The sequence below is a fragment of the Aegilops tauschii genome, chromosome 5 (assembly GCF_002575655.3).
Source record: "Aegilops tauschii subsp. strangulata cultivar AL8/78 chromosome 5, Aet v6.0, whole genome shotgun sequence".
NCBI lineage: Eukaryota > Viridiplantae > Streptophyta > Magnoliopsida > Poales > Poaceae > Aegilops > Aegilops tauschii.
Window position 1 is genome coordinate 451,097,704 of NC_053039.3, and position 10,415 is coordinate 451,108,118.

At 49.9% G+C, this 10,415-nt stretch overlaps 1 protein-coding gene across 1 annotated transcript; it reads right to left on the reverse strand.

Moving 5' to 3' along the window:
- Positions 1-9,567: 9,567 nt before the first annotated feature.
- LOC141022991 (uncharacterized) lies at positions 9,568-10,001 on the reverse strand. Its single transcript, XM_073499289.1, has 2 exons — positions 9,780-10,001; positions 9,568-9,717 (listed from the first exon to the last, which is right to left on the reverse strand). The coding sequence occupies exons 1-2, from the start codon at positions 9,999-10,001 to the stop codon at positions 9,568-9,570; spliced, it is 372 nt and encodes a 123-aa protein (XP_073355390.1).
- Positions 10,002-10,415: the final 414 nt, after the last annotated feature.

The window sequence follows — 10,415 nt, forward strand, 5'->3', positions numbered from 1 at the left end:
ATTTTTGCAATAAGTATGTGAGTTCTTTATGACTAATGTTGAGTCCATGGATTATACGCACTCTCACCCTTCCACCATTGCTAGCCTCTCTAATACCGCGCACCTTTTGCCGGTATCATACACCCACCATATACCTTCCTCAAAACTGCCACCATACCTACCTATTATGGCATTTCCATAGCCATTCCGAGATATATTGCCATGCAAGTTACCACCGTTCTGTTTATTATGACACGCTTCATCATTGTCATATTGCTTTGCATTATCATGTAGTTGACATCGTATTCGTGGCAAAGCCACCATTCATAATTCTTTCATACATGTCACTCTTGATTCATTGCATATCCCGGTACCCCGCCGGAGGCATTCACATAGAGTCATATTTTGTTCTAAGTATTGTTGTAATTTTTGAGTTGTAAGTAAATAAAAGTGTGATGATCATCATTATTAGAGCATTGTCCCAAGTGAGGAAAGGATGATGGAGACTATGATTCCCCCACAAGTCAGGATGAGACTCCGGACTAAAAAAAGGAAAAAAAGAGGCCATAAAAAAAGGCCCAAACAAAAAATGAGAGAAAAAGAGAGAAGGGACAATGTTACTATCCTTTTACCACACTTGTGCTTCAAAGTAGCACCATGATCTTCATGATAGAGAGTCTCCTATGTTGTCACTTTCATATACTAGTGGGAATTTTACATTATAGAACTTGGCTTGTATATTCCAATGATGGGCTTCCTCAAAAATGCCCTAGGTCTTCGTGAGCAAGCGAGTTGGATGCACACCCACTTAGTTTCTTTTGTTGAGCTTTCATACACTTATAGCTCTAGTGCATCAGTTGCATGGCAATCCCTACTCACTCACATTGATATCTATTAATGGGCATCTCCATAGCCCGTTGATACACCTAGTTGATGTGAGACTATCTTCTCCTTTTTGTCTTCTCCACAACCACCATTCTATTCCACATATAGTGCTATGTCCATGGCTCACGCTCATATATTGCGTGAAGATTGAAAAAGTTTGAGAACATCAAAAGTATGAAACAATTGCTTGGCTTGTCATCAGGGTTGTGCATGATTAAATACTTTGTGTGATGAAGATAGAGCATAGCCAGACTATATGATTTTGTAGGGATAACTTTCTTTGGCCATGTTATTTTGAGAAGACATGATTGCTTTGTTAGTATGCTTGAAGTATTATTATTTTCACGTCAATATTAAACTTTTATCTTGAATCTTTCGGATCTGAACATTCATGCCACAATAAAGAAAATTACATTGAGAATTATGCTAGGTAGCATTTCACATCAAAAATTCTGTTTTTATCATTTACCTACTCGAGGACGAGCAGGAATTAAGCTTGGGGATGCTTGATACGTCTCCAACGTATCTATAATTTTTTATTGTTCCATGCTATTATATTATCTGTTTCGGATGTTTAATGGGCTTTACTAAGCACTTTTATATTATTTTGGGACTAACCTACTAACCCAAGGCCCAGTGCAAATTGCTGTCTTTTGCCTATTTCAGTGTTCGCAGAAAAGGAATATCAAACGGAGTCCAAACGGAATGAAACCTTCGGGAGAGTTATTTTTGGAACAAACGTGATCTATGGGACTTGGAGTGGACTTTAAGAAAGAAGCGAGGAGGCCACGAGGCAGGGAGGCGCACCTGCCCCCCCTGGGCGCGCCCCCACCCTCATGGGCCCCTCGCAGCTCCACCGACCTACTTCTTCCTCCTATATATATCCATATACCCCGAAAACATCCAGGAGCACCACGAAACCCTATTTCCGCCGCCGCAACCTTCTGTACCCGTGAGATCCCATCCTGGGACCTTTTCCGGCGCTCCGCCGGAAAGGGCATCGATCACGGAGGGCTTCTACATCAACACCATAGCCTCTTCGATGATGTGTGAGTACTTTACCTCAGACCTTCGGGTCCATAGTTATTAGCTAGATGGCTTCTTCTCTCTCTTTGGATCTCAATACAAAGTTCTCCTCGATCTTCTTGGAGATCTATTCGATGTAACTCTTTTTGCGGTGTGTTTGTCGAGATCCAATGAATTGTGGGTTTATGATCAAGATTATTCTATGAACAATATTTGAATCTCCTCTGGATTCTTTTATGTATGATTGGTTATCTTTGTAAGTCTCTTCGAATTATCAGTTTGGTTTGGCCTACTAGATTGATCTTTCTTGCAATGGGAGAAGTGCTTAGCTTTGGGTTCAATCATGCGGTGCTCGATCCCAGTGATAGAAGGGGAAACGACACGTATTGTATTGTTGCCATCGAGGATAAAAAGATGGGGTTTATATCATATTGCTTGAGTTTATCCCTCTACATCATGTCATCTTGCCTAATGTGTTACTCTGTTCTTATGAACTTAATACTCTAGATGCATGCTGGATAGCGGTCGATGTGTGGAGTAATAGTAGTAGATGCAGAATCGTTTCGGTCTACTTGTCACGGACGTGATGCCTATATACATGATCATGCCTAGATATTCTCATAACTATGCACTTTTCTATCAATTGCTCGACAGTAATTTGTTCACCCACCGTAATACTTATGCTATCTTGAGAGAAGCCACTAGTGAAACCTATGGCCCCCGTGTCTATTTTCCATCATATTAATCTCCCGTCAACTAGCTATTTCTGGTGCCGTTTATTTTGCAATCTTTACTTTTCAATCTATACAACAAAAATACCAAAAATATTTATCTTATTATCTCTATCAGATCTCACTTTTGCAAGTGGCCTTGAAGGGATTGACAACCCCTTTATCGCGTTGGTTGCAAGGTTCTTATTTGTTTGTGCAGGTACGAGGGATGTGCGTGTAGTCTCCTACTGGATTGATACCTTGGTTCTCAAAAACTGAGGGAAATACTTACGCTACTTTGCTGCATCACCCTTTACTCTTCAAGGGAAAAATCAACGCAGTGCTCAAGAGGTAGCACCCTGTGATATGCACACGCACACAAGTTTACAATTGTGACAATGTGTCACGTACACAAACTAAGCCTATCGCTTAACACTTAGCTGCTATTATTAATTTTCTTCATGAAGAGGGGAACCGGGAACATCCTCGACTCAACTACTATTACTTGCCGCTTAGACGACACTGCATACCATTAGATCTCATGTTGGTATCTTTGCATTTGTTTTCTAGAAAGTAGGTGCTTGTCCGGCTTGAGTGAACTAAAGCTCTTAAATCAGATGATGTAAAAATTAGTGCCAAAAACAAGTTGGGATTTCGCTACAAATCCATTTGCCGTGATTAAAAATCTAACGCCAGATTTTGATCACTACCGAAAAAGTTTGAGGGCATGAGAGAGAAAGTTTTAGGACACAAGAAAATTTTCTTCTCTAACCAATGATGTAAAATTGGTGTGGGCGTGCTACGCGTCCGCCAGCCAATCTTTTTCAAAGATCAACCAGGCCGCGAGCCATTAGATTTGACCCATCAATCTATGTTGATTATGCATTCACGTAGCCTAACAACAGCAAGAACAACATCCAACACACTTGCACAGCATACACAAGAGCAATGCTAAGAACAGCAGCATTAACAATGTGGAGTGAACAAACTAAAAATGTGGCAACAACAACATCAAGAACAATGGTAAGAACATCACTCACACCTGCAAGATCAATGCTAAGAACATCACTCAAACCAGCAAGATCAATGCTAAGAACAACACTAACACCATCAAGAAAAATGCTAAGAACAGCAACAAGAACAACATCAACAGTACCATTTTGAGTGAACAAACTAGCATTCATTGTCATCAATCTAATCTAACACTAGCATTCAGCACAAACAACAAGAAACAGCATCAACACGATAGGCATGCACACAGATTCACCACCAATCAGGTGAATTCGGACCGAGTCCACTCGAATCGAATCAGATCAAATTCGCTGTTCACCATCTAATCTACACTAAGAACCCTAACTACGAAGCAAGGGGGAGATCAGAGGAGCTTACCGTGGGGGTGTCGGTGGAGCGTATGCCGGCCGTGGAGAAAACCCCGGCGGGAAGAGGGGTGCCACTGCCGTCGCCGAAGAAGAACCGCCTGTTTTGATAGCCGGTGTCGTCGACCTCGTCGTGCACCGGTTGGACGAGGAGCCCGGCGTCCGCGAGCTCCCCTCCCCTTTCACCGCACACATGGGAGAAAACCCTCGAATGGGGGTAAAAATACCCCCATAAGAGGGGCCAGCAAATGACGGAGCCGACGGGTATTGAATACCCGCCGTCGTTGAGCCCAAGAAGAGGAGCTTCGGCTCCGGTGGCGGAGCCGGAGCGAGCAGCGATGATGCTGCATTGGCCCGTGAGATCCCGTCCATAGGCAGAGAGGCTGGCAATCCACCTCTCCTAGATGCGATTGCTGTCGACGATGAGCAGAGTGGGTGGGGCACAGCGAGATGGCGGCTCTGCCATCGGAGAAACGGGCGGTGAACTGTTGAGGGTGGTGACGGGAAGGAGCGAGGGGTTATGAGTCGTTCCATCGTCTCCGATGCTTCACCACGCGTGTAGGCGCTCGCCACGCGTGGCGTGAGCGAGCCTAGCTCGCAAAAGATGGTCGATTCGGTTGTTCCTCCAGAGCCAGGCCCAGACCTGCTTTGAGGTTCATGCGGGCCAGGTTTTAGATGCAGCCCAGGCAACCAAACGGGCCAATATCTTCCAGCGCGGTCCTGGCTGGACCTAATGCAGCCTACCAAACGCATACTTGAAGGTAGCAACAAGTAATTCTCATGGTGACTCACAGCTCGGTATGGATTGCCGTGTATGCTCGAGTCCGCAACCAGTTGCGGAGCATGGTGGGGGCCAACCTGGGCCATGGCCCCCCAGCTCATAAGAAAATTTCTGTATATAGCCTAGTGTTAGGCCTATTTGTCCACTAAAAATCACCCCAAAACAATTATGTTTGCCCCTCCCCCTCCCCCCCCCCCCCCCCCGAACGCATGCCCCCCCCCCCATGATTTCGGCTCAAGCTCTGCCACTGTCCGCAACCCCTCTAGATCCTCTTTACCTCTTTGCATCGCAGGAAGAGATGCCCGCCATCCTCCGGTTGTCTGTGGCAAAGCACACATTGTGTGCCGAGTTCAGTCCCAATGCGTTCCACATTCTGGAACAGGCGATGGCTTATTCATTTGCAACTACAAGTGGTCCCGTTCGATCAATCCTAACTAGGAAGAGATGGAATCGTTGAGATGCAACTACGACATGAAGACGGCGGAGGAAGAGGAGGCGGGCAACTTGTGTGTGGGCTTGATCTTCCTTTGGGTAGCAGTGGCCTACCTCGGCCTCTTCGCCTTCTCCGTCGTGATCTCCTACACGCACGTGTTTGCCTGCGCCACTAGGAACGCCCTGTCAGCTTATCGCCGCCGGTTTCATCTATGGGCTTCTGCGGGAAGACTCGCCCCTCCGCTGCCGAAGAAACAAGCGTGCCACCGCTCGAATCACCGACCTGCCACCCTCCAACGTGTGCTAGCCATCTTTGGTTGTGCCTAGGGCACCAATTGATCGATAATATTTCTAGTGTGAGCAAACAACTAGTTCAAGTACGTGTCACCTGCGATGCATGCAATTTTGTACTCCATGGCATATGGCCACCTATGAAGATATATGCTTGTCAATTAACACGTAAACTTCCTCGCAATTTTAAATTTTGTGACTCAACCTTTATAATAACTCCAGTATATTATTTGAAGCCCCTTTGTAAATTGCTAGCTTGCCCTAATACTCCTTTGCACTAATTAATGGTGGAGACAAAGTGACTCATCCTTTTAAATTTTGAAGTCCCTTGCGCCCTAGTCACTCCTAATAAATTGGTTTGTGTGCATTTCTAATGTGGATCGTAAGAAACAAAGTTTTCTGATAAAGCAATATGGCTCATGTGATAAGTTACAAGAGCATTGAAAAACACTGAGCTAGCTTTCGGCTTTGATCGGCAAGCTAGCACCATTTGATCTTTGTGATTGCTATTTACCAAGTGACTGGATTATTTGGCTTCGGTCACTTCCTTCCATGTGCAAACCCTGAGCCGAAAACAGGGAGGTCGTATGTTGAGCAGCAACAACATCGCTGGTGGAGGTGAGGTTGAAGGTTGATGGGTGCGGGTTTAATGTGGGGTCAGTCGTCGCCGCCGAAGAAGGGTAGGGGGTTGGTCGGGTCAGAGGAGGGTGTGTGGCTCAGGCAGGCAGTGCCGCTGTCCATGGGTGGCACCATGATGGGTGCCGGCCGGTGTGGCGACCATGCTCGCGAAATAGTCACTTGAGCTGATATCCGGCATGTTTACGGAGAATGAATTCAGGAGATGTCACAGCTTGTAGTTCAGGCATGTTGTTGCGTTTCCTGGCCTACTAGACTGAACAAGGGGCATTAATAACTTGCTTGGTCTGATGTGCACCCAGGGAATATCCATCGCAAAAAAAAACACTAAAATATGCAATGACTTGGATTGACAAGAGATAATTAGTGATCGATCTTGTGTGGTGGACTCTAATGCAGATAATGAGTCCAGATGATTTTTGTAAAAAAAATGAAACTATATGAAATATGTCCAAACATATTTTTTTTTAATGTTACTGACAAACATTTATGAGTAAGGCTAACAAAATTTCGAATTTAAATGTAATTTACATGGTCAACATGGACACATTCAGGGAAGTAGCAACTCATTATTGGAATACTGAGATTTAGAATTGTGCACAAGCATACATATCCATACGAAATTAAGTAGCAACACTGAGGAAATACTTGTTTCAGCTCACAAACAACATAAGGACACGCTCGCACGCACTGGGAAAGTGACAGCACTCAAAATGGAGATAAAATAGTGCATCCAATTGGGTTCTGGATCCTAAAGACTTGCTGCAGTTAAGTGACAACATGCATGGAAGTATCATCATATCACAGGCAGTTGCACAGCTATCTCACCCTCCACGAAGTATTTGAAGAGCAGCTCAATTACCTCAACAACGAATGCCACAGCGTGTGCAACTGCGACCATAGGGAAGGAGTTGCCGGAGACGAGAAATGCGATCCTCGCAGCCCCGCCAATCCACATCATTAGGGCAGTAGCATCGGCTTTGCCGAATCTGTAACGCCCATCCTCACCTTGTTCATTTGCTTGGTTGGCTGCTGCTGCTGGCGCCCTAGCTGCGTCCTGAGGTTGCTCATTTGCTTGATTTGGTGCTGCTGCTAGACTAGCTGCCTCACGAGACGCTTTGGCTTGCGCGAAGCGATCACATAGGTTCAAGTATGGGAAGACAAAACAGGGAATGGTTGCCACCCAAAACGAAGCCCAGAGCCAGTTGCCGATCTTGCCTTGACGTTCCTTGGGGAGAAGACTTATAATCCAGGACACCCCAGTGAGAGCAAGATGATATACCAGGTACAATCCCACCACACCGAGCACCAGCATAGGAGGAGTCATGTACCATTCCTCACCTTGGGGTTGTGAAGCTCCAACTGCACCTCCTCCTCCTCCTCCTCCTCCATCACCTCCTCCTCCTCCATCACCTCCACCTCCTCTACCAGCACGCCGGCGGGCAGCAGCAGTTTGTCCACCTTGGTTACTCATGTTGCGGAGAGGACGATACTCCGTGTCGTGCTCGTGCTCGTGCTCGTGCCCGGCCATGAGACGAAGCTCCGCATCTTCAGTGCTGTCATCCTGATCATCCCTCTCGTCATTGTCATCTTGGACTCCCTGCCCGTGCGATTCGGTGACCTCGAGTGAAAGGAACGACATGCTGGGGCTGCCCGTGGCACGAGCAGGCCTGCACGGAGGCCACGGTGGTGTCGGCCTCTGGTGGGACACCCGTCCACGCCCAGACCTCGGCGCCGCTGAAGTGGGAGGGGGCAGAGTTGGAGGCCACGGCGCCGTTCCTGTGGCCGCTGCAGCAGGAGAGGGAAGCGCTGGACTTGGAAATGGAAGCCACGCTGGGGTTGATGCGCGAGTTGCGGTGGCTGTTCCTGCTGCAGCAGGAGAGGCGAGCACGCTTGAAGGCCACGGCGACGTTGGTGTGGCCGCTGCAGCAGAGGAGAGAAACGACGGACTTGGTGATCGAGGCCACGCCGGCGTTGCTGCACGCGTTGCCGTGGTCGTTCCCGCTGCAGCAGGAGAGGGAAGCACGCTTCGGCTTGGCGGCCATGGCGGCGTTGGTGTGGCCGCTGCAGCAGGAGAGTGAAGCGGGCTTGTTGGGCGCGGCGTCGTTGGTGTCGCCGCTGCTGCAGGGGGGAGAAGCGCCGGACTTGGAGATCGTGGCCGCGCCGACGTTGCTGCACGCGCTGCGGTGGCCGTTCCAGCTGCCGCATGAGAGGGAAGCGGGCTTGGACTTGGAGAGCTCGGCGGCGTTGTTGTGGCCGCTGCACCAGGCGAGAGGGGTGACGAACTTGAAGATCCAGGCCACACCGGCGTTGCCGTGGCCGTTCCCGCCGCAGCAGCAGCGGAGGGAGGCGCGCTCGGAGGACACGGCGGCGTTGCTGTGACTGCTGCGGCAGGGGAGAAAAGCGCCGGACTTGCGGTGGCCGTTCCCGCTGGAGCGAGAGACGGAAGCGCGCTTGGACTTGGAGGGAACGGCGTCGTCGGCCATCCATAAGGCCGCTCCCGAGCCGACGAGCCGTGCGGAGGCCTGCGGGGTGGTGGAGGTGGAGCAGGCGTCCCCGACGCCGTCGCGCCCATCTCCTCGTCGGCGACGACGTGCCCGCCGCCGCGTGTAGGAAGCACCATGGAGTAGACGGAACGAGGCGGCGTAGATCTTGGCTTGTAGCGCATCCCGGTGTGCGGAAGCAGGGATCCAATCGCTGGCGCCGGAGAAGACAGCGCTGCTGGTGGTGGAAGGCACCGCGGCGAGGAAGGTGGCCCGATGCCCATCTCCTCGTCGTGGAGAGGTGAGCCGCCGGTGACGACGACGAACCCGCCGGTCGGAGGCAAACCAGGCTGGGTGGAGAGAGGTGGAGCGAGCGGCGTCTTGTAGGCAGGGAGAGGGGTGTGCCGTGAGCTCCACAGCATCGGAGAAAAGGCGGACATCACCACCGCGTCCGGCGGCGGCGGCGCGGTGGATGCCATCCGCGAGAGAGGAGGAGGCGGCGGGAGGCAGGCGGCGAGGAGCAGGTGTTGTGGGTGTAGTCAGCCGGAGACAGCGCGGAGACAGACAGGTGAGGAACCCTTGTACTTGTGCCTGTTTGCAACGGCGCGTGCGTGCTAGTGCTATACCACCAACGGAACGGATGGGCAAAATTTCGGAGAGAGAGAGAGAGAGAGAGACGACTCCGGTCTCCGAGGCCAAATGAGCGATTGCTTGAACAATTTTCTTTTTCCTTTTTTTTTTTTGCATGGGTGGTGCACCGTGAACAATGATGATGTAAAACTAGTTCAACTACTGTATCATTTCAAACATAATTCAGGCCTAGCAAATTCATTTAAAGCAAACATAGTTCTTCAAAATAATCAAACATTGCTCAGCTACTACATCACACAAACTACTACTACTACTATGAGTCTACTTCCACTACATCAAACATAAAAGTACTCATCATTTTCGCTATGGAACTGCTCCTAGAACTCGTCCTTCCTGGGGTCGTCGCATTCACCGTCCTCCTTCTCTGAGTCATCCCGGCCCGACGAGTCAGACTCGATGGGGATCACCGTCGAGGGGCCGGCGTCGTCCTCCTTCTTCACCGCCTTCTTCTTCTGCTCAGCCTCGCGCTTCCAAAATAACTCACGCTCGGCTTGGAAATACTCGGATGGTCCCGCGCGAACCTCGCTACTGTCGCCGCGCCACTATCGTCGAGACCAATGTGAATCGCCTGCTTCTTCTTCTCCTCCTCACTCTTCTCGTCCATCCATCTAATGTTAATATTCTTTTGCTTGATGAACTCCGCCTCCGCCTCGGTTTTGATCTCCGGGAAGCTCATCTCGTGCCTCGGCCGGCCGAAACGCCGCGTGGCGATGTCATACACATGCGCGGCCACGTCGGCGGAGTCGAACATGCCGATCTAGTAGCAATAGCCATTGCACTGGAACTCCACGCCGAAGTTCCCGGACGACTTCTTCCGCACGCCAAAGAAGCCAGTCTTGCTCTTCGAGACCTTCTTCGGCAACATGGTGGCAGTGCGGCCGCTTTGGGACGACCGGCGCGACCAAGCTTCAAATCAACCAACGCGGCCGAAGTCCAAATCCCTCATCGGCAGCCGAGCTTCAAATAGCGCGTTGGTAGGGTGGGGAGGCCGACGGGGGTGCAAACGACGACGAAAAAGCTTCACATGGAGCGGCGGCTGATTCGGTCAATTTAGAGGCGTGGGCGGGCGGATCCGGCGGCGACGGGGGTGCGGACGGGGACGAAAAATATTCAAATGGAGCGACAGCAGATTCGGTCGATTTAGAGGCGTGGGGCGGCAGATCCG

Excerpts from the sequence above, each read along its gene's own strand:
- LOC141022991 (XM_073499289.1), bottom strand. The coding sequence starts at position 10,001 with ATGTTCGACTCCGCCGACGTGGCCGCGCATGTGTATGACATCGCCACG. Across the intron at positions 9,718-9,779 it reads ACGATAGTGGCGCGGCGACA|CGCGAGGCTGAGCAGAAGAA; the intron begins GTAGCGAGGTTC and ends TTATTTTGGAAG.